The 24,777-nt window shown below is 45.7% G+C and overlaps 1 protein-coding gene across 1 annotated transcript in view; it reads right to left on the bottom strand.

Annotated features, from left to right (window-relative positions):
- Window positions 1-1,954: 1,954 nt before the first annotated feature.
- Window positions 1,955-24,777, bottom strand: part of SLC38A1 (solute carrier family 38 member 1) — a 92,445-nt gene continuing 69,622 nt past the window's right edge. The window contains exons 8-16 of the mRNA XM_075551836.1: window positions 24,490-24,572; window positions 22,281-22,339; window positions 22,023-22,145; window positions 17,771-17,850; window positions 15,854-15,954; window positions 13,054-13,172; window positions 9,984-10,125; window positions 9,791-9,888; window positions 1,955-7,993 (exon numbers count right to left, since the gene is read on the bottom strand). Coding sequence (XP_075407951.1) covers window positions 7,892-7,993; window positions 9,791-9,888; window positions 9,984-10,125; window positions 13,054-13,172; window positions 15,854-15,954; window positions 17,771-17,850; window positions 22,023-22,145; window positions 22,281-22,339; window positions 24,490-24,572 — 907 coding nt within the window. The 3' untranslated portion in view covers window positions 1,955-7,891. The remainder of the gene's footprint in view (window positions 7,994-9,790; window positions 9,889-9,983; window positions 10,126-13,053; window positions 13,173-15,853; window positions 15,955-17,770; window positions 17,851-22,022; window positions 22,146-22,280; window positions 22,340-24,489; window positions 24,573-24,777) is intronic.

Here is a 24,777-nt window from a genome sequence, read left to right as displayed (position 1 = left end):
TCCTCTGTGAAACTGTGTGTACACCAGTCTAGCGGGAATTACAGTGCATATTTTCCCAGATAAATGGATAACATTTTTTAAAGGAAGCAAGGCCCAGGCTGCTCATACACTAATTAGCTTGGCTAGGAAGACGGGCTATCAGCCTCTGACCATTTTCCTGTCCAACAGAAGTGCTTTCTACTCATGGGGAGTAGCCAGGGACAGATGAAGAAAAAGGAAGGCTGTAGTGGCCATCCTTCAGCCCCTACCTTGTACTTCCTGGAGAAATGGACCTGTTCATAGGATACCCTGCTTTATGGGTGGCTGAAATTTGAGGGGAAGAGAGTCCCTGCTACCACATTGCGCGCGCGCGCGCGCGCGCGCACACACACACACACACACACACACAAAACTAAATCAAACCCACTGCTGAGGCAGTGGGTTATAGAACAGGGAAGGATTGTCCCAGAGGGTTTCCCATGATGATCTAGTGCCCAGCAGCTCTCACAACATAAAGATTTATAGTCTCCAAAACCCTGTGTGGGGTTGCTATTGATTGGAATTGGTTTAATGGCAGGGGGTTTAGGTTTTTATTCTTAAACTTTATGGAAACAGACTGCTCCATCATTCTCAACCAACTAGGCTGGTAGGTTTGAACTTCCGACCTTTGGGTTGGCAGCTGAGTTCTTTAACCACTACACTGGCAAGATGCTTTACAACATAATCTGAAAGTTGTTCAAACATCAGAGGAGGTTGAACATGACACTGTCCAAAAAACTCAGGTTCATCTTTACGATCAGCACTTAGTTGTCATTCAGATAGAGCCTAGGTTAAAAAGTCAGTGTGATGCCCAACCCAATCTGACCATACTACTGGAAATATGTAGACTGTTTTAGACCAGATAGATTTCTATCAGGAATAGTATTTCTAAAGTGTGTGTAAATGGGTAAGTTAACATACGTAGACTACTGGATTGTTGTTACTGTTGTCACTTCCTACTCATGGTGACCCATGCGTGTCAGAACTGGACTGCTACCTGGGTGTGGTAGATACATAATCTCATGTCAACTTGAGGATATTAAGAATAAAGGGATGGAGTCTAGCCTATCAACCAGGTCACAGCCTGATGATGCCTTCTTGTGGGCATGGCCTCCTCATGAGGATTCTGGGAACTTCCTTTCTTCCTGGAGATAAGCTACACTTCCTTTCTTCCTACTGATAAGCTACGTGGAACCACACTGACGGCAGCCAGAGACCTGGAGATGCATCCACCGCCATTGGATCCACAAGACTTTGCACCCACCGGCCTGTGATCTTCCTACATTTTGCATCATTGCATGTGATTACCTGAGTCTGAAGAGTGCTTTATGGAGTAGGATCAGACTTATGGGCTAATATCAGACTTATGGACTTGATCTAGACTAGGCTGGGATGTTTTCTTAATATACAATTACTCTTTGATATAAAGTTCATTCTTACACACGTGTCTGGATTTGTTTCTCTAGTCAACCTGGACTAACACGATAGGGTTGTCAAGGCTGTGTGATCTCCCATAAACAGACTAGCAGGTCTTACTTGTAAAGACTCTCCAGATGAGTTTGAACTGACAAACTCTTGGTGAATAGCCTAATGAGTAATCATTTGTGCCTCCCGGATATCCCTACAACACTGAACAAACACGCACTGTCTTCGAGTTAATTCTGACGCATAGAGTCAACACTGACCCTAGAGGACAGTCTAGAACGTTCCCTGTGGGTTTCTGGGAGTATAACTGTTTGTAGGAGTAGAGAGCCCCCTCTTCCTCCCAAGCAGCAGGTGGTGGTTTCAAGTGGCCCACCTTGCGGTTTGCGGCACAGTAGGTAGCCCACTCTGCCACCAGGTGTGTACAAATCTTCTCCAACAATCCTGCCTTGCCTCTTAGGAGCGCACCCCCAAAAACTGAACACGGAGTTCAAAAGTACTTTCAGTTCAACTTTTAATGTTTAAAAACTATGTTAATAGAGTAGTATTATAGAACAGAACTTCCTACACTGTATTTACACCACATTCTGAAAATAAAAAACAAAACTCTGTTTGATTAACTACAAAGAGCCAAGTTCTGTGAACTGTGACACTGAAATCACTCATCTGAAAATCATTGACAAGGTCTTTACATGGATAAAACAGTGGTGTGCTACATGTACTGGACGCAGATGATGCCTAGGAACACAGTGGACGCTAGGTAATGGATTATGCACCAACAATCAAGATTCAAATGTTTAGGGCGGAGGGCTGGGGAGATGATGAAAAACAGACTACATTGGCGTAACACTGAAAAAATAAAAGGTCAACATGCAAGACTTTCAAGGGGCTTTGTTTTGTTTTTCCTTCACATTTGTGCTCATGGTTAATATTCAGGTTATTTCCCCCCTTCCAAGATTTGAGAAATGCAGCGATTCCATATTTGAAGAAAAACCTTCTCCTCCCCAACCCCGTTTTGGTCAATACTGTGGCGTGGTACCAGTGCTGATAATGAAAGAAGCCTCGTGTAGAAACACCTGGGCATTGGGGTCTATCTGTTACTAGAGGACAATAATCTGGGGCTACAGATTCCTAATTTGTAGCTCAGTGGACTATCTTTTAAATAATTAATATGGGCATAAGAAATCAACACAACTATTTCTCAGACATTGCTCTTCCTAAACAATTAAGTATGAGTTTGGTTCCCAAGTTTACAAGGTTACCTGCAGAGAATGTCAATTTTTCTACTTCCCAGATAAAACCACTAATACCTATGAAAACATTTATTCTTTATATGAAGATACTAGAGACTTCTATTTCAGTGTGAATCAACAACTGCAAAAATATACAGCCTCCTATTTATTTACAGTGTATTTACATACGAATGATTCCCTACACTCAGACCACAGCTGCATAGATTCCTCCATTAAAAACACAAGTCTAAGCCTGGATCCAGGATGGGCCCTGCTCCACACCTTTTCCTTAGGGATCACCCTGAGCAGGAGGCTGTGTGGGCTTTCGTGTATTTTACATGTTTTTCAAGAACTTACCCTTCTAGATTTTTGTCACTTGTTAGCCACCCCACCCTGAATTGGTACCTGAAAGCTTTATAGCATTATAAATAATTCACGGTGTGTTTTAAAGGAAGTATGTGCTGTTGTCCCCTAAGTCAAACCATTTGTGTAACTATTGCTAAATGAGCGGTCTGTTTCTTCTTGGTTTTGAAAGTGTCTGGAAGCTTACTGTGAATTTTGAATGGGAGTGACTCTACTCTCAAAGCTTATGTCCTTTCTAAGTCTCCAGCCATTTGAATGGATAAACTGAAACAGTAATAGCTGCTGTCCTAAGGCCTAAAATCTGATAGCTGATCATATTACTAGCATCCTGTCCAACGGAAAGAGCAGCCCAATGCTGTGACTGACTGAAATGGAACTGAGCACTGGGCTCTCTTAAGAGCCTCCTGGAGGTCCTGGGCCCATGCAGACCTATCAATAGAGAACTCCTTTTATGAGGAGGGCAGGCTTGGCCATCACACCATGAAGTCACACTCTCTGGACAACTTAACACAAACCCAGTGTTTCTTCTGTAGGTAACTTTACAACAGGAATTTGTCTTTTTTTAAAAAATAAGACTCACTTTCACTTTTTCACACTGGAAAAAAAAAAGGTGATATTATAAAGGCTCAGCCAAAAGTCACTTCTGAGTGCAGGTAGGCCTCATTTATAAAAGTACACCTGCCCCAACACTTCCGGGTGGTAGTGGTGTAAGTTGACCTAGTGACTATATAAGATCTTTTATTGCCATCTAAGAGACCACGTGGAAGCTCTGGTGATGTAGGGTCTGTCACTGAGCTTCTATCCACAGTGCTAGTTTAAAATTGCTAGCCGCTCCTCGGAAGAAAGACAGGGCTTTCTACACCCAGAGAGAATTACAGTGGCAGTTCCACCCTGTCCTGGAGGGTCGCTATGAGTCGGAGTTGATGTAATGGCAATGAGTTTGGACTTTTTGGAAGAGACCCTGCTGCTGAAACTCTTTCCCACCCTCCTTAAGTCTTGGGACTCATATTTTGTCTCACTGCCATCAAGTCAATTCTGAATCATAGCGACCCTATAAAACAGGGTAAAACTGCTCCTCTGGGTTTCTAAGGCTATAAATCTTGATGGGGAGTAGTAAGTCTCAACTTTTTCCCGGAGAATGGCTAGTGCTCTCGAACCACTGACCTTGAGGTTAGGAGACCAATGTGTAACTCACTACACCACCAAGTGGGGGAAAAGGAGAGGCCAAGTGATAGGCCAAGTGGCTCTCCAACAGGCTTCAGAATCACCTAGAGGGTGAGGTAACACAGGTAGCCAAGTCTCATCTGCTAATCTTTAACAACCAATGACTTAGAGCACTTGAGTTCCACTCCAGAAACCAAAATCCGTTCTGGGGTAGTTCGAGGTGTCCTCTGTCTGCCCAACCCCATCACCATCATCGCGGGGTGCCTTAACAGGGTTGGTACATGACAGACAAGGACAGGGGCTGGGATTTTTGATGCCCATTAAACCAGGGCTACTAGAACTCGATTCAGGAAAAGTGTGGAGTGCTTGCTCGGGGACTGCCCTTGAGGAGCAGCCGTGCACCAGCGTCCTTTAACTGGCTGGACAGGAAGGGGCCAAGCGGTGGGAACAGAGTCCCACAGTGAGCAGCTGGCGAGTCAGTCTGGGAATTCAGGTGCCAACTGAGAGATGCACTGCGATGGCCAGCAAATTTGAGGTCCCATGTTCTCCTGCACCGCCCAGACCCCCTCAATGGTGGTCCTGGGCTCATTCCTCCCCACTGCTGCTGGAGACCCGACTTTAGACCACGACGGTCATCTTTAATTGGTGAGACCTTGCCCTCACTGTCCATCGATGGGGTGTGGCTGGTGTGCACAGCCCACAGTCCCGACACTGGGTCAAGTGTGGCGTTTCTCAATGGACTACTCCGAGAGAAACCTAATTACGTGAGTGGCCGGGTTCTTTAGCCATCCTGTTAGCATTACTCTATTTCAGCTAAATTATGAGGCTGCCTTTTCTAACCTGGTTTTGAGGCTGAACCCTCACACATAACCTGCTTTAAAAAAAAAAGAAAGCATAAATTGCAAGATGCAAATGACCAACCTTGCCAGAACTGCCACGTGCTTATACACTGGACACCGCAGTGCCTAAAACACTGGGCTCCTTCCTGCACAAAGCTGACTAGCCCCACAAGAAGTGACACTTAGTAAATGAAGGCCTTGCAGTAGCCCCTGACAATCAGCGTGAGCTGGACAACTGGCTCTCTAGTGTCGAGGCCCTATCTACCAAAAGAAAACATGCTGCCCACTATGGCTACAGGATAGAATTCTTTAATCTATTAGTTTAGCAGAGAGACGTCTATAGAACTTGACTGTGTTGTTTAAATTCTACCTAACACCTGTGATACATGTATTTTTGGCTACCCATGGACTATTCTGAACAAGAGTAAGAGCAGTATACTTTACGGCTAAGCCTGCAGAATTGGTGATTCACCAATGCTCTGATAAATTACAGTAGGGTCTATTATATTCAGTCAACAACAAATCAACTCAGATAAACATTGAGAAAGTTTTAGAAATGTACCGCACGGTTATCAACAACGCGCCTCCTCTAAGTAAATATGATTTAAATAATAACAAAATATTCCTTGAACAGACAATAAAATCCAGAGATCCTAAAAACAGCCGGACACATCCCAGAGTGAACGATAATTTCCTAAGTGAACTTTGTGAGCGGAGAATGAATCACACCATTCTCACGACACACGGGGAGGGAAAGTCGCTCACGGATCTGCAGACTCAATTCCATGCTGTCAACATGGAGGGCCCTCCCTCCCACCACACGGCTATTTCATGACGGGAGCAACTTTAGTTTTGCCAGGTTTCCCTTGTTCTCACAAAGATGGAAAACACTTTGGAAAAGGATAGAGGTGGCTGTGTCCGATGCTCTTTTTAACAGACCTTACCGATTCTGCCAGCCTTCAGCTCTAAATACTCGAAATCAGAACGAATGTAGAAGCAAATCTGTAACATTTCATTGAAAGCTATGATGAGCCTTTCAAACAAGGCAAGAAAAAAAACAAAACCCTTTCATTCTTCCCCCTGAGGATCACAGAAGGTGCTTCAATGCCACCATTATCTACGGGACATTAATCTGGAAGCAGAAGTCACAGTTCCTCATTCCGTCATTAAGCACGGAGGCCCGAGCCTAGGAATCGCCTTTGGGGATTTGAGAGGAAGAGAAAGAACCCAGGGCTAAGGAGCTGGACACTCTGCCAAGGATCTATGGTTAGATCCTGTTTCTTACCTCCAGATAAGAAGCAATGTGCACTGTGAACTTGAAAAGTTAACCCAGAATAGAGATCAAACACAAGTTGTGCTTCAATGGACCAGTTCATGGAACACACATTTTTTTTTAAATGTGTGATTTTTGACAAACACAGGTGATGGCCCAACTTCGGGGAATGAGGTCCTGGGTTTCTATGCCACCCCCATTCCCTTTCCAGTGATCTGGCCCCAACGTCTCCTCCTTTTGAGTCCACAGATCCACTCCCTTTAAGAGAGGGTGTCTGCCAGGGCAGGCCACGGCGCACCACCCACACCTTGCTTGGAGAAGTGAAGAGGAGGCAGAAGTTAAGGTACGCGGCTATTCTGTCACGAAGACTACCTCGGAGAGTCCCCCCAAGACTGGGTGAAGAGTTAATGGAGAATAGAAATGAGGCTTATTTAAGGTACAAAAATCTTGTATCTGCAATAACTTAAATTGGTAGGTATAAAACAAGTCTTTAAAGATGCCCCTAAAGTACCCAATAAAAAAACAGGAATCACTGATCCCACATCATCTTTAGGTAGGTACACATGGAATTGCCGTCTATGCAAAAAGCTGGTGGACCGGCGTCAACGCTAACTGAACACCACCTTTCCCACCTCCACCCATCCAGGTGTACAGGTGAAGCGCCATCACCTCGGACAAGTCATTTCTTAGGCATCTGGAACACTGTTTGGTAGCACTCTTGCTTCTCAATGTACCACAGAGACATTACAGGCCTCCACCAAGAAGCTGCCTCCGACTAGTGACGTGGACATCGGCTGCACAGAGAGGAGCCAAATGCTCTTCTCTAGGCTCTGGCACTGGGGTCGTTTTAATCGATTCACCGAAGGAAGAATCATCTTCCCGCTGCCCAGCTGAGAAGGACTCACCAGTGGGAGAGCAGGGCACAGGGAGCCCTCAAATCCACCTGCCCAGCCCCTCCTGCACGATCATCCCTGTGTGCTACGTTAACCAAAACAGGAAAAAGCTTTATGACTCTCCACCCCACCCCCACCGAAAGCAAAATGCGTATGTATAATTCAAGATGTCTTTCTTTTCTCTCTGGTGCAGATTGTATTAGCTGAACGTCCGTCAGAAACATCAGAACCGGGAAGGAAATAAATACCAAGATCAAGCTTTCTTTAAAAACGGGAAAAAGGAAGCATCAGAATGCAGATAAATCAACACGATGGGTGATTGATTGAGCTTTCCCAGTCCCGGGAGACCGTGGAGCCACAGCCGGGGTGACCCAGGAGCGTGACAAAGGATGCACGGCGTCAAGTCCGCAGAAACATGACTGCAAAAAACTGGGGGGAAAAAACAAAAAAACTTAAGTGGATCCCATATCTCAAAGGGACAGGAATCTTTATGGAAACAGTTTCCTGATTTGTTGCTGTTGTTGTTTCCTTTCTGATCCTTTTTTAAAAATCCAAAGCGCTGTTCTGGTGTAAGGATCTTGTGGATTTCTCTTTGCTTCTGTCGACTTGCAAAAGATGTGATGAGGGGTCGCTGATGCGTGCTGACCGACGAGCAGCGGACCGGAGGCTTCCTCTGCAGCGCTGGCTTCAGTGGCCTTTGCCTCTGCCCGCCGAGCAGGCCCAGTCATAGATGACCAAAGGGATGCTGACCAGCGCGAACAGCACACCCAGGCTCAGGAAGAGCGCGGCCTGGAACAGAAAGGCCCGGGTCAGTCTCAGGAAGCACACCATTCCCACACAGAATGCTGTCCCTCGCCTTTCGCGTCCTCCCGTAGTTGGAGTGATTGGGAACGGTGAGAGTCCTAAGGTTATGCAACTCTGACTCTATGCGACGGTCACTTAAGAAAACCAAGCGAGGCAGCACGAGCCTCTACATCCTGGTCACCTTCCGGGTCACCTCCAGGGTGGGGTGTGGGACGGTTCCACAGTGGAGTGTGCAGGGACGGCTGCTTTCACACTTGGACTGACACTTAAAACAAAGCAGTGGCAATTCCATCACTTACCCACCAACTAGGCTACTACTGGCAGGTAAGCGTTTCTATTTGGACGTGTGTGTATGTTTGTGGGGGTGGGGGTGGGCGGAGTGGACACACAGCACATTGCACTTCCAAGCAAAGCAGAGTTGATCAAACGAAATAGGAACTAAGCCTCAGAAGGAAGGAAAGATGCTTGAAGACTAAATGCAGCATGGGGAGCCCCTGATATTAAACTTGCCTCGGAGAATGGGTGTGAAGGACAGGGGTGAAGCCATGGGGGCGCCTTGGGTACTGGATCGTAAATGGGAGACTCATTGCTAAGGAGAGGAAACAGATGGGGGGCTGAGAGGATGCACAATCTTAACGTGGTGGATCCCGGGTAACTCCCAGTGGGTCCCCACACAGGAAAAGCCTGCACAACAAACCTTGCTCCCAGCTTTATTCTGTCTGTCCTTCCAGCTTGCTATGAGTTGAAATCGACTCTGAGGCAGGGAGGTTTGGGGTTTTTGTTTTTAACCAGCTTGATTACAGGTGACGGGGTGAAGAGGCCCAGAGAGCTCACCACAACAGGCCTCTGCCAGTGCTAGCTTTAATCAGAGGACATGTCCTGTGTCAGTGACCGCTCAGCTCCTCTCTGTCGGCTGGAGCCCCGACTGGTTAGGGGGAGCAGGGCTTGGGAGTCCTGACTTCAGGGGTCAGGCGGCTCGAGGAACGAGGTGCCCTGGCAGTACTGATGCTGCTTCCGGTGCTTCCACGTGTCTGGTCCTCGGGCCACAGAGGTCATTACAGGGCTTACACTATCTGGAAGGCGGCTGAGACGCCTTCTCTGAGGCTAAGCATCACAATGCCCCAGAAGGTAGTCATGTTGCAACCACTCCCTGCCTCCTCACTGTCTCCCAGATGCCCTTGAACTTCATCAGACTTAGGAACCAGAATCCCAATGTAGCCAGAGCGGCAGTTTCTGCATCCAGGTCTGTGGCTCCTAAGCCTTTCTGCCCAATCTAAACGAGGCTCTTTGTGTAAACACAGCCGCTTTAATTATGGCACATGCCCTGGGCTAGGTAGGGATGGCATAATGAGGAATTACATAGAGCCAGCTGACTTTGCACGATCTCTGAGTCGCTCTCCACTTCAAAACTTACCCAAGACAAGGGATTGTCCTACAGAGGTAACACCAGAAACAAGTCAAGGTAGATAGTCAAGGGCAAGCGATCTGTGATAGCCAAGGTCCCTCCCTCCGGAGACAGCAGGGGTCTCCGTGCTTCTTCTTCCCGCTGGCCTCGCTCAGAGCAAAAGCGAAGGCACAATAAGAACACAACCGAAAAAGGTCTTTTCAGGGAGTGGAGAAGACCCTCCAGTGATATTCTGACTCTCCCAGATGCGAAAGCTACACGAGCTCACGGAGAGGTGACTGACAGCGACAGCTGATGGTAGATGACTTGCCTCTTGACCGGGTAAATGTGAGTGCAAAGCGAACATAAAACATTAGAGGGGCTGGCGTCAGACCTACCCAAATCCTCTGAGTTCCCTTGTCTCCGTCCTGGTTTGTAATTTTTAGGTAAAGAGATGAAGGGAGGATGAAAATAAGCATATTAGCAGACGTTACTCCTGTTAAAAAAGAAACAAAGAAATCAAGTGTGGGCTTGTGAGGGACCTTTTCGCTGTCTAGACCGCTGCCGAGGACTAAGGAGCGCCACACAGACCCACGACGCCGAAGATGTCCTCCATGTAGGGTATGAAGATGACCAGCAAGTTGACGATGACCAGGAGTACGAAGGTGACCACGATGTGCTGGCATAAGTTAAACTTCGTTTTCTTGGCCAGTTCAAATAAAGATGAACGGACCTGCCGGAGCAGAACATAAAGATTCCGTCAGACCAAACCTTCCTGTTCCCCAGAGAGCCACTGAATTATTGGGGCGTCACAATTTGTCAAAGAGTCTCTAAAGCCCAGTGAATTTACAGACACCTTAACAGGTGGGGAAGAAGAAAGGCTTGGTTTAAGACAGGAAAGCATTTTTTATTTACAAAGAGATCATTTTGGATGTTGTTTTTGTTGGCGTGTGGGCTGGAGGGAAGATAGATGTTTGTTTTGCCCAAGACTTAAATGTCCTTTTCTAAATGCGTGGCATTTCCTCTCAGGCATGATTTAGATTCACGTATTCTCTCTGGAGTTCCCCATAAAAGAGAGGAACTTAGAGGGGGGGGGGGGAACTGATTCATTAGAATTAAACCTCATCCCATCATAAAATCAAGTTTCAATTGAGTGAGATGATGCCTACTCAGGGCAGACCCATGGGGGTCAGAGTAGAACTGTGCTCCGCTGGAATTTCAGTAGCTGATTTTGGGGAATTAGACCACCACACCTTTCTTCTGAGGTGCCTCTGAATAGACCTGAACCTGTAACCATTTGGTTAGTAGTTGAGCACGTTAACTGCGCCAACCAGGGTCACTCCACCATAGGCTACTAAGATGCAGTCGATGTAGTTACTTAATATGCCCCTAGAGGTGCAATCCCTTTTCTAGTTTCTAGACCTGGGCTGTAGTCTCACTTCTCTGATGGACAGGATTAAGAAGATTAAGGTGGCATGAAGCAGGAGTCACCATCCTACTGGAGTGGGCGACTCAAGTCAAAGTCACCCCTGTTAGTTTCCTCGGTGGTACAGTCTGCTGAAAACCCTAAACCACACTTCCATCGAAGCCTTCCCTTTTGTGATCTCTGCTTCCCGAAGGAGCTTGGGCAGACACAGGAAGACCTACTCTGCCTTTCGGGTACTCTTGCTTTCTGTCTGCGGACCCTGCATTAGGCCCGCCTCGCCTGACCTCTGGTTTCCAGTTGCTTGTCTACCACCTGACAGTCTCACCAGCTGCCACAGCTCTGTGGGCGGCGAGGATCCTCCAGACACGCATCTGAACTTGGGATCTGGGACGTAGAACCACCCACAACCACATGAGCTATTTCCTTAAAGCTCTGAGAGTGTGTGAGATGTTCCAGTGAACTGTGATGGGATGTACTAAGGGATGTGATGGGATGTACTCAGGGGAGGTTACCATCAAGGGAAATGGAGTACTCTAACATCTTGGAAACGTTGGGCATTTGAGACAACTCCACCTCCTTTGAATTATTCAAAATTCATGCCACCGCTTGGATGCCAACCCACAATGACCCTGGAGGTCTGAGTAGACCTGTCTCTGGGAGTTACCGAGATGGTTGAAGGGGGTAGAAAGTCCCGTCTTTTTCCCATGGAACAGTTGATGGTTTGAGCTGCGGACCCTGAGGTGAGCAGCCTAACTCTTTTATTATTATTAATCATTTTATGGGGAGCTCTTACAGCTCTTCTAACCATCGAATCAAGCACATTTGTATATTTGTTGCCATCACCCTTTTCAAAAGTTTCTTTCTACTTGAGCCCTTGGTAACAGCTCCTCTTTTTTCCCTCCCTCTCACCCTTGTGACCTCTTACTAAATTATAAATTATTATTCTTTTTATGGCTTACATCACCCTCTGTCTCACTTCATCCACATTTCTGTTGTTTGTCTTCCTGGGGGGTGGGATTAACACGTCAATCATTGCAATTGGTTCCCTCTTTCTAGCCCATCTGGTATCGCTACTCCCATTACTGTTCCTGAGGGCTTATCTGTCCTGGATTCCGTGTGTCCAGAGCTCTTATCTGTACCAGTGTACATCCTCTGGTCTAGCCGGATTTGTAAGGCAGACAGGGATCATGATAGTGGGCGGAGGAAGCATTAAAAAACTAGAGGAATGGTGTGTTTCATTGATGCTATGCTGCACCTTGGCTGGCTCATCCCTTCCTTGTGACCCTTCTCTGAGGGGATGTCCAATTGTCTATTGATGGGCTTTGGGTTTCCGCTCTGGCCCCCAGGTTTGCATCGATATGATTGTTTGTTTGGGGTCTTCTTATGCCTGATACCTGATCCCCTCAACAACTCATGATCACACAAGCATCCTAATTCTTAAACACTTTGCCACCAAGACACCTGCTTGGGAGTAGACCAGTGTGATAGTTACATAATTTTGTGTCAACTTGAAGGTAATACGAGTGAAGGGGTAGCCTCTAGCCTGTCCATCAGGACACAGCCTGATGATGCCTCCTTGTGGGCGCGGCCTTCTCATGAGGATTCCGGGAACTTCCTCTCTCTCTCTCTCTCTGCCTTCGTTTTCCTTTTGAAAAGCCACGTGGAGACTTGCTGAGTCCTGTGAGAGCCTCTCTTTCTCTCTTGCTCACCTTCCTGTTGAAGAGCCATACTCAAGAGAGCTGGAGGAGCCACGTGGAGACTCACGTCAGCGCTGAGATGTTTTCACAAGACTTTGCACCCACTTGTCTGTGATCTTCTTGCAATTGGCATCATTGCATGTGACTGTGTGAGTCTGAATAAGGATTCATGGACTAGTACTAGGACTTATAGGTGAATATAGAGCATATGGACTTGATCTGGACTGGGACTTTTTCTCAATATACAATTGCTCTTTGATATCAAGCTCTCTTGCACACACATAGGAGTGTCTCTGGATTTGTTTCTCTAGTCAACCCAGGCTAATACACCTGGTCTTAAGGCTTCTAAAACAAATAACTATCACAGCTACGCTCATTTGCTGAGCCCACTGCCTGTCTGCAGGGCCTGCACTGAGTCTTGGAAGCCTTCCTGGAAGCAGTGTCAGTGACCCAGGAGAGGTACCCGCCCGCCATATGCTCCCTCTGGAATGGATTCCTTTAGGCAGATGGCGAGGAGAGTCCTCTGCCCATTACTCACTGTGAAAAATAACACCGGCACCGTGAGGATGACAGCGACGATGACCGCCAGACGCACGGTCAGCACGAGGATGTCGCCTTTACTCTGGTAGTTGTGCAGGAGATCTGAATGCACGCCTCCTAGAGGGGGGGAGTGAGGTCTGACAATGCACGGAGCACACTGACGACCGACCGACAGCCCTCCCTCTCCCAGAACAACACATTCACAGGCAGGAAGAACTAGGCCCAGAGTTTCCAAGTGTTCAATGTAACAATTTATAACATTGAAAAGAAAAATCCCTGGGGTGAGACTGGCTCTACCATTCATCCGTAACTTCAGTTAAAAGGCATTTAGTCACTAAAAGAAGCTATAGGGGTGTGTGTGTGTATAATTTACACTAAATCACGCCAATCAAATCAGGACTAAAAAGTAAGCACATGGTTAGAAGAACAAAGCGCCTCTTAACTTTCCCTCGTTTAGTGCTAGTCCTGAAGCCAAGTCTGTGGAGGGAGAGACGTCTTCACAAGACTCTTCTACCCAAGTCTCTGTAACTCCCACTAAATGCTTAGGTGGGGCTATGCCAACAGGGCATGCATAACCCTAATAAAAGAGGGGATTGGTTAATTTAATGGCCACGCTCCCCAGCACCGCCCTGGCTATAAGCACGAGCCAGCTGTGAAGCAGCTGCAGAGAGAAAGCTCAGCACCCCTTGGGAAGAGCATGGCTGCACTGTCTGAAGCAGCGGAGGCAAAATGCCCCACAACTGAGGCATGGAGACTCAGAGGAGCAGTGCCGAGACTACGGGGTATCCGCTTCACATCTGGCCCGAGACAATGGAATTGTGGGACAGAGTGACGGGCCAGCAGGCTTTCTGGGCCATGGAGGGGAGGCAAAAGCCAAGGGATCACATGGCTGAGACTGGGGCCTGGACAGAGACTCGACTGCTGGCTGAGGAGTGGTCTTGCTGTGACTGCCGACTGCTTCCTCGCTATGGGCTGAGCCGGACTTGTGAAAAGCCAATAACTTGCGGAACAACCCCCTGAACTGTAAGCATCGTCTGTGCGTCCTGTGTGGACACTGCAGAGAGTTATTGACTAGCACTGAAAAATGCCCTGGGAGAACACGCAAAGAAGGCTGGAGTGGGGAGCCACAGCTGAGCCCCTGCCTCAGGGCAACAGGAAGACAGAGGAAGTCAGATATGCCCCTTCACTGCCATTTATCACAAAGTCTTCCTGGCATGAGAATGTGTCGTTCTTTTGATGAGCGATCACTCCATCCCCCCCGCCCCCGCCCCCAACACCACCAAGGGCTCCTTCCTGCTCCAGTGGGGGTGGACGACAGGTCTTGGGCGTGGAATTAAAATTCTGATCTGGATGAAAGCGCTTGGCCCCACGTTTTTGAGACATAGAGTAGGTCCCAATAAAGTAGGTTAGTTCTAATTTCGTAGATTCTAAAGTTCTAACCACTCACAAAGTGCAGAGCCCTTTCCCTTGAGCTGAAATGAAAACTCAGCTGCTGCCAGAAAATTCTGGCTTGTGGTAGCCTTGTGGTGGCCTGTGGTGGCCCTGTGGGCTCTAGAGGATACCAGTGCCTGAGTTAGGGGGTGGGGGTGGGGGCGGGACTACGTTTCTAGGACTTTCCTCTGTAGCACCACTACCTGGACCTGGACTCACATCTTTCTCATAGCTGAGCGCTTCTCAGTCGGGACCACCGAAGAATGCCCAGCCTCAAGAAAAGGGTTGGGCATTACCGGTGTATTACATATGGAGGAGAGACAAGAAGAAGGCTTTGCTACGAAAACTCACATTTTGTACAAGTGGCAGTGAGACTGTTCCACTGACACTGAGCTACCGGTCAGCCTGCCTTCACTCGCCCTCAGCCCTGCAGCTCCGCTGGGCCAGCAGGGGCACCGCGGGCTAGGCGAGAATTAAATGGCGTGTTTATGTTTGCATTAGAGAATGCTACTCTTCAACGCTTGTGGAGATGATTAAATATAAAGGTATAACCGGCTCGCCTGTCACTACGGGAAGATGTAGTGACCTTTAAATTGGTTGAACAATTTGAGACAGTTGTGTTTGCGAGAGAATGCCCCAAAGAAATAGCTCTGGATCGAAAAGATTAGGAAATGTACGCATTTAAATCTACATGAGATCCCACATCACACCAAGGAGGAACCATGTGAGGTCAAGCTGCCGGGCAGATGAAGAAATGGCACGAGAAGGCAAACTGCACAGGCAGGTCCATAAAAGGGGCAAACGAAACTGCTCTGACTTCCCTCTCTTTCTCGCTCTCCCTCTGGTTTGCATCCCTTTTCATCTCCATGGCTTTCCTTTGAATCTTTGCACAGCTCCAGCCCCCAGCCAACAATTAGGCTTTCTTATTTTTAATTAACGCGCAGTGTCATGAGTGCCGCACGCTGCCCGTCTCACTTCCAATACCGGTCTCTGTCTCCCTTTTCTATTCATAGAATCTGACCCAATTGCAACGTCAATGAGGTAAGCCTCCTCTGATAAAAGTTTTCAACTCTCCTCTGTAAAGGGGGCAGGCTTCTAAGACGCAATCTCTTTTAAGGGCATTACTAGGAGGGGAAAACAAACAAAGCCACAACATTACATAATGTCAGTCATCACTGTCTTCTGCTGTCTATGGGAAGATGGACAAGAGTCATTACACGGTGTCCTTTGGCTGAAGACCTGTTAGCAATAAATAGCTTTCTTATGTTCTTTGGCTTTCGTTTTAAGAGCTATTTCGATACCAATTTTTACTCATTTATTTACAAACTATATTTCTTGATATTTATGCATTGGCAGAAGTCACTTACCATAGAATGTCAAGTAGCCAAAAATGGCTGTCAGGAAGTACATAGCAAACATGGCGAAGAAGGAGATGTTCGAGACCATCTGCATTTTCTTCTGGGATCGACTGGAAACAAAGCAAAGGAATTTGAGAAATTAAAAAAGAAAACATCGCATTGCTGAATTTAAGCAATACTTAAATTAAGTGCTAACTAATTTAACTTTCCTTTGCTCAGTCAGCGGTTCAAACCTACCAGCAGCTCCCCGGGCGGAAGAGCAGGCTGTCTGCTCTCATAAAGAGCGAGCCTTGGAACCCTATGTGAGTCAGAACCGACCCCGTACATAGGGGGTTGGGCTTTTGCCTCCTATGCGACTGGGGCAGCTCCTAACCGAGTATGATGTGCTGGCACGGAATCGCTTCTTTCATATACCAAGTGGCTCCTGGGAGAGAAAGGTCTGTGCAACTAACAAGGTTGTGAGAGTTTGTTCTCTGTTCTTTTAAAAGAATATCAAGTTCTCATTTGAAGGACAGGGAGGGTTTTAAAATATATATTTGTGTCTCATATTATCTCCATACCTACCGTGAACCTGGGAAAACGCCAAATAAATTCAAATGCTCTTCTGACAACCCAGAAATCTGAGGCAAGGCTTTGATTTGCCCTCAGGGGTCCCTTCTATCCAAGCCACTTGGTAGACCCTGGCTTTCCCACCAAGCAGCCCCAGGAAAGAACCAGGAAGTCCCTCTGTCTCCACAGCAGGAAGTGTTTAAGGGGGCAGTTTGGGTGCCTAAAGGCTCCATCTCTTTCAGAGTTTACCCTAATTGATCTAGCTGCCAGAATAATTAATCTACAAACCTGCATTCAATGACAGACCACAAATAATCCTACCACCGGAAACCTAGGAGAATACTGGGAGTACGGAAAACCAGGGAGGCTGAGAAGCGTGTACTTCAGACAATGAAAAACTAAAACTGGGCTGTTCAACGTAAGGAACATATTTGCATGCCCAGATAAAAGACCATCATATCACAATGCAGGAATAATGAATATCACTAGATGGTTATCTAATGTATACTAGGTAGACAAAACCAAACTCACCGTCACTGAATGGGTAAATACCCAGCGACCCTATAGGACAGGGTAGAACTGCCCCTGTGGGCTTCTGCCAGGATAACTCTTTATGGGAGTAGAAAGTCATGTCTTTCTCCTGATGATAGGAGGATAGATACAGGTATTTTAAAATGTAGACAGGTCTCAAATATAAAAGAGGAAATTCAGGGCTGAAATGACATCAGCTCTCTTTTTGCTTCAAAATGGAAACAAAAAAAATCAATCTTTTCTGATTTTAAGACTATGCCACAAGGACCATTTTATATAAAAAGTTTGTTCACCGAAGGCTTAAAAACAAGACATTTGCAAGCAGGCCCTTAACTTTCTCTAGAAAAACAAATTCGCAGCATCGCCTTACAAGTTGAGAAAGAACAATACAACAGTGACCTCTTATTTTTGTAGGTCATGGCCTTACCATCAACTTCTTTTTGCCAGCCCTTACCACCCAAACCGTGCCTATTAAATTACACAGTGTACTGAGAATCTTAGAGATAAATCTGAAGAGTTTTATTATCCACTTGCCAAATAAGCAGAAAAGCGTAAAGCAACACAAATGCTCGCACTCTCCTAGTACAGCATCTGAAAAACCACAGTACAAAGAGCCCCAGGGCACAGCAAGCTGGCCGCTTTGCATGTGGCAGGCCAAAGCAGCCAGCCAACTTCTGAGATGTCTTGCTTTTATTCTCCATGCAGTCCTAGCTGCACAAGAATGGCAGAGGTTAGTCCCTGCCGAAGCTGGGTGGTCAATCGGTGGTGTGAATGATACTGGCCTGTTTACTGTTAATATGGGAATATAGATTGATTGGGGATATAACAAGGAAGTAAGTCGCTTACTCTTTCAGCTCACTGTAAATGGGCAGGACGGACGGGTGGCAGACGAAGGCGAATGCAATCGTTGGTAGAGCGTACACAGTCTGTTGGGAAGAAGGAGAAAATGAAACAGTAGCAAAAAGCTGTTTTATACCCCCAACATGCTACAGCTGCAGAGCGGTCTTTGGATTCTCTGTTTCATCAGGAATGTTCTGACCCTGAAATAAGAGTACCTTTTCCAAGAGAGGCTACCTAGCATAAGACCCTCGTCACACTAGAACTTCAGCTTCAGCTCCGCTCTAAGGTATTTGCATTTTATAGGCATAGTCACACGCCATAGCCGTATGGCATCAGCTTTGACACACACACGGGGCTGACCGCACCACAAGCAACAACAAAAATCCAGCCATGCAGCACCTGACTCCCTCTGACAAGTGGTGGGTAGCCAGGATGGGCTTGCCCAGGACTCAGTATTCAACTTGAAGGACATCAAGTCAGGTTTAGAAGATGGCATTTCAAAAGCAAAGGATCTTCACCCTCACCAACTTTGGCTATATTCTTGGTGTTGAAATGGAGAGGGAGTGAAAGATGGACGGACCCATTAAGTTTTCTGAGTTGCACAAAACCAAACTCACTGCCATCGAGTCAGTTCTGTCTCCGAGCGACGCTCCTGTGGGCTTCTAAGGCAGTAAATCTTTAAAGCAGCAGAACGCCCATCCTTCACCCTCAGAAAGGTTGGTGGGTGTGTACTGCTAACCTAGCAACCCAACGCACAACCCACTACGCCAAACTCAGCGTAAGGGTTTCTGGTAGAGAAGCAACGGTCGTATTTCTTATGCTTTGCCTCGCCAGGCACCGTACTAGGCACGTTCTAGCAAAACCCTGCAAGATACGGAAGAGGGCTCTCAGTGTTACCTCTGGTTAAGTAATCTGAGTGAGGATCTGAGTCCAAGCCTGACCAATTCATAGCCCCCCACCCTGTCCACAGCATCTCAATTGTGTAAAGGTTTTTTAAGTGCCAGCTTTTTTATGTTTGTTTGTTTTTACTATTCAACATTTATTCTTGTACTTCATTTAGATAGAGATTAAATAGAAAAAAGTTTCCACACAGGGTCCTGTCAGCCACTTTATCACTGCAATGTGATCAGGGAAGATAATTACTAGTGAATGGCCATGTAAAAAATAACCGACAGATGTTCTTTACATATGAGATAAGGCGTCTGTTGGAACGGAGGGATGGTGGGGACAATATGTCAGGTAACATAGGCCTCTCTGACTCCTGAAATGAGGCATTAGTTATTCAGAGGTAGAAATCTCAATTTCCATTAGAGGGACTCTGGCTTTAATGCCTGGCCAATCACCAAACCATCAGTGGAGGCTGATGTTTTGTTAAGACTCTACACAGGTCCCCTAGACGAAGCCAGACTAAGAAGCCAATCCTGACATCCAATTTATAAAACGAGCCAAATGCTCATGGAGATGTCACAGGACCATACAGTGTTTATTTCTGTTGTACATGTGATTACCATGAGCTGGGACCAACGATGTGGTAGTTAACAACAATGATCACATGGTTCCCGCTTCTGTCGTTGCTCATAAGAAGCAGTTGGTAATTATAGATCTGTTCTCTACTGACTGTTCTCTGTTCTTCTTAAAATCTAACAGAATTCAGTTACTACAAGTGTTTTACCTGGTTGATAACAATTATTTTCTCAGCTCCACATCTTCCTTGGTACACTCTTGATTGTGTTGCTGAAGTTATTCATATGCCGCTATTTTTGGACACGAGAGCAATAAGATGTGGCCCCTTGTTCCTCTCTATGTCCCAAGCATAGCTCTCGTTCATTTCCCAGGGAAAAGCCATCCAATATTCACTCACATAATAGGGCTCATTCCTGGCTTAGATACTAGGACCAATGAAGTCACCAAATCCGGGACTAAAATTTAGAAACAAAATTTCCTAAAGTGTATATTAAAAAACACTATTAAAAGACTTCTGGGTCTGATGGTTCTTGGTGATATCCCCAAAGCTTTCTCTAAATATATTGGTAAAAATGTAAAAGTCTATCTACAAACAAGAGCATAATTTTAGGATCCCATCTACCTTAATATTTTTATTTTATTATTATAATATTAATTAATGACGAGACAAATGTCAAAATTTAGTAGGGTTTTCAAGAAAGAAGACAAAGAAAAGCACGGAAAAATATTAACAAAGGTAGATTCTAATTTGTTTTGAGCAAAGCATTATGCTAAAATCTTTTTTTTTATGAGAGCATTTACTTTATTTTTATTTATTTATTTTTAAAAAATACTTTAATTGGAAGCTCTTACATCTTTTATACATTTCTCCAATGTGTCAAGCACATTTGCACATATGCCACCATCATTTTCAAAGCATTCCCTTCCCACGTGAGCCCCTGATATCAGCTCCCCATTTCTTTCCCCCTCCCTTCCCTGCCCTCCCTCCCTCACGAACCCTTGATAAGTTATAGATTATTTTTCCATATCTTACATCATCCTTTGTCACCCCTCACCCACTTTTCCATTATTCATCCCCCTAGGAGGAGGTTCTAGATAGATCCTTGTGATCGATACTCCCTTTCTCCCCACTCTCCCCTAATCCTCCTGGCATCTCTACTCTCCTTGTTGGCCCTGAGGGGTTTATCTATCCTAGATTCCCTGTGTTGCGGGCTCTTATCTGTAACAGTGTGCATGCTCTCGTCTAATCTGACATGTAAGGTAGAATTGAGGTCATGATAGTGGGGTGAAGGAAGCACCAAAGAACTAGAGGAAAGTTGTGTGTTTCATCAGTGCTATACTGCACCTTGACTGGCTCATCTCTTCCCTGTGACCCCTCTGTGAGGGGATTTCCAATTGTCTACAGATGGGCTTTGGTTATGATTTTATTCTGGGTCTTAGATGCCTGATACCTGATCCCATCGACACCTCATGATCACACAGGCTGGTGTGCTTCTTCCATGTGATCTCTGTTGCTTCTGAGCTAGATGGCTGCTTGTTTATCTTCAAGCCTTTAAGACCCCAAACACTGTATCTTTTGATAGCTGGGCACCATCAGCTTTCTTCACCACATTTGCTTATGCACCCATTGTGTCTTCAGCGATCGTGTTGGGAAGGTGAGCATTACAGAATGCCAGATTGTTAGAACAAAGTGTTCTTGTGTTAAGGAAGTACTTGAGTTGAGGCCCAATGTCCATCTGCAATCTTAATTCTTAAGATATAGATATGAGTACATAGTTATCTATTACCCTCTCATTATATATATTTACATACGTGCATGCCTATATTTAAGCCTGTATAAATGTCCTTTGCCTCCTGGTTATTTCCTCTATTTCCTTTTTACTTCCCTCTTGTCCCACCATCATGTTCAGCCTTCATTTGGGTTTAGTAATTCCTCACTGCTACATTGCCCTTGATTGAGCCCTACTAGGCAGCCTACAAATCTCCTTCCTTCCACTGATTTTAGTTCACTTGTTGTTCCCTTGTCCCTGGGTTGGTTACCCCCCATTTCCTTTCTCCCACCTCCCCTTCTCCCATATTTCTCCCCAGAATCATTGATCCCATTCTTTTCATCTCCTAATTATTTATCACGTCTATCTTGTCTAGATAAACTAGGTGCTAGTTTTTAATGGTGTCTGTATCTCAACTGTGCAAGCTGAGGACACCATTGGATCAGTAGTAGTTGGATTAAGGATGCTATTAAACTTTTGAAAGCATGACCTAGTGTTCTCTACACAGGAAGAAAAGAGATGAGGTCAGTTATCCAGACTGAGGTTAACTCCCCCTCCCCCCCAAAAAAACAAAAACCAAACAGATTAAGGTTGCAGAAAGACCAGTCCCTGGAGAAGGGCATCATGCTTGGTTAAGTAGAGAGCCAGTTAAAAAGAGGCGGGCCTTCGACGCGAAGGATTGACACTCGGCTGCCACGATGGGCTCAAGCATGGGCACAATGGTGAGGGGGGAGGTGTTCTGTCTGTTGTTCACAGCGTTGGTATCAGACGGAGCTGACTCGACAGCAACAAATAAACCAGGTGAGAGGAAGCGTGGGGTACATTTGGGTAGTTTTTCAAAAGTTTCTTACTTGAGAACATGGAAGCAACAACACTTCTGAGAATAAAACCGAACCCCTTTGAAAGTGAAAATTTCCCAAACAGTGTAATTACAACAAGTAAGAAAAATTTAATGCCCTTATAAAAATGTTCTCTCCCTTGCCGCCCACCCCGACACCCAAACATTAAAGGTTAAGGAAACATACCTTTGAATTGAAGGTAACATATTTTGGCGTACATGCATCATAATTTGTTAAATTAGCACTAGTTAGATTTGTTGAACTGAGCTCTGAAACGCTGCAGGAAATTTGAAATTTCTTATAGACAACCTGACATTGGGGGGAAAAAAGATAGTAGAAACATTATAGTTTATATCTATACACAAAGTCAAAAGATTTTAAAAAACGTATTATGTGACACTATACTCGGGCAAAATTAAATCAATCATTTCAATCCGTACTTACCACTATCAGGAAAAAAACCATACAGCTCAAGGAGAATCCACTGGTGTAGCCCAGATACCCTAAAAAAAGCACACACACACAACTTTGTAAAAATTGAGACTTTGAGAATGAAAACACTGTATTACATGTTTTGATTCCAATTCTGCTTGGCACATTCAAGAACACAGACATAGAGAATCCAGGGGGAAAGAGCCTCCCGACTTTGCTCCCAGGCCTCTGTCACTGTCCTCTGGAGAACTTCTATGGGCAAATCCATGCCCTTCTGGATCTACTCCTCAGCTCTAATTATGCACCTTCTGTATGCAAACTTGAGTGCTTCCAGGGATGCACTGTGTACATCAGGATCTCTACCTTGCTCCCCTCAGAAAGCCTGTGAGAGTGCTACCAGCACTGAAACCACCAGAAAGACAGAATTAAATGACCCTGAAGGGCTGCATTATTTTCATCCTGGGGGTGTGGGGCTGGGGAAGGGTTCCTCTCTACCTAAACCACCAAGTGTTACTATAGACATGAGTCAGTCTAAACACAGATTCAAAAAGTGTAAAACTAAATAGTTACAAAATATACATATAGGCATGCCTACATATATCTTACAGAATATCTGCTGTGGTTTGATACTTTTCATTAAAAAAAAAAAAAGAAAGAAAACACTTTGGTTTGCGGTCGTTTTTGGAAGTGCCACCCCGACGTTTTATGTAATTTGACTTCTCTCTTTTCTTTTTTTAAATTTTGGCTCAGTGCGACGCTCCCCGTGCAAAGTGGTTTTCCATTCACCAATTCTTACTCATTTGGTTTCTTGACATTGATTGCTGTCCCCAAGCTGTAATCCATATTTCTACTTTGCATTAAAGAACATGCATTTCCGAGGCTCTTGGTTGGAAAGCAGTGTAACCTCGGTATCCTGTAACGGTGTGCAATTCCCTAAACATCAGGTGCAACGTTTGTCTCCAAATATACGACACAAAAAGCTATGTCAAAACCAAATGGAATAGCACTGATGAATCACGCAATATTCCTCTGGTTCCTTGACGCTTCCTCACCCCAGTATCATGCCCCAGCTCCACCTTACAAATCCGGCCAGACCGGAGCGTGCACACTGGTACAGTTTAAGAGCTCCTGAGACACGGAATCCAGGGCAGATAAACCCTTCAGGAACAGTGATGGGAGTACTGGTACCAGGAAGGTAGGGGGACGGTGGGGGGAGAATGGGGAAACCAACTGCAATGATGGATGTACAACCCACACAGACACACAAACCAGGGGGATGAGCAACAGAGATATGGCTGAAGGGAGACCGGATGATGTCAGATATGAAAATAATAATAAGTTATAATTAATCAAGTGTTCCTGAAGGTGGGAAGGTCAGGGGAGGATGGCAGAAAGAGGAGCTAATACCAAGGGCTCAAGCAGAAAATGTTTAGAAAATGATGGTGGCAACCTATGTACAAATGTGGTTGATACATTATAATTGATGTATGGATTGTTAGGAGAAGTGCAAGCTCCCCCAATAAAATGATTTTTCAAAACCCCAAATGGATATGGCTAGAAATCAACCACCATTTCTGATTTTTCACTTGTCTTTCCCCCTAAGGAGGGCAAATCGCCGAGCCTGGTGAGACGCTGTCAATTCAGGAGTGACTCATGACAATTTTGAGCATGGATATAAGCAACTTTCTCCCTTTGTCCCAGATTTGAAAACCCAATTATCTCTAGATTTAAGGTATTGTATGAAGAGGATTCATTTTCTGGACTTTTCTAAGCACACCTGTGGGTTGTGCTATCAGAAAGGGTCTTTTGCTGGACCGTGGGTAAGGCACGTGGCTTGTGTGCTGGACTGCAAACTGAAAAGTGGAGCCTCAAAGTCACCAGGAGGTGTGAGAGAAAGGTCTGGTGAGGTACAGCTCTGTGATGCCCCACATGCCGTCACCGGAGTTTGAGCTGCCTTGAGCAGCAGCCGTTGGTCCGGTTGCTGGCCCAGAAGCTCCCCGCCACCCCGTGCCCAGCAGAGGGCTTGCTCAGGAAGTCTCACACTGAAGAGTGGATTCTTCCCATATTAAAGACAAAGCGGATTAATACTTGTCATTCACCGCTCCCTTCATTGTTACCCTAGAAGAGGAAGCAGAAGACGAAGTTGTTCATTGATATCAGGTCACTGATTCAGCAGGGCACTGCAGAGTCTATGAGGAAACCAACATCCGTCGTTCCTTACCTAAGTTCTTCAAGAGACACAGAGGGAGAATGATGCCGAAGGTGACTATTACCACCAGAATGCGGCCATCCACATACCAGGCTCTGAAAGGCATTTAAATCGATGTCATAGTTTCTTAGAAAGTGACCTTCCCCGACACCCCCGCCACCCGAATTTAAAAATCTTATGCTAGATTTTCATTCATTATTACCCATTCGTACCGTGATGATGATGATGTGATCTTAGCCATCATTCGCGTTTCCTTCAAATACCTGAACCCAACCATGACTCATTCACTACTGCCTGGCT

This window comes from Tenrec ecaudatus, chromosome 6 (assembly GCF_050624435.1).
Source record: "Tenrec ecaudatus isolate mTenEca1 chromosome 6, mTenEca1.hap1, whole genome shotgun sequence".
Taxonomy (NCBI): Eukaryota; Metazoa; Chordata; class Mammalia; order Afrosoricida; family Tenrecidae; genus Tenrec; species Tenrec ecaudatus.
Note: the sequence above shows the minus strand (reverse complement) of the source record. Positions and strands in the feature narration are given on the sequence as shown.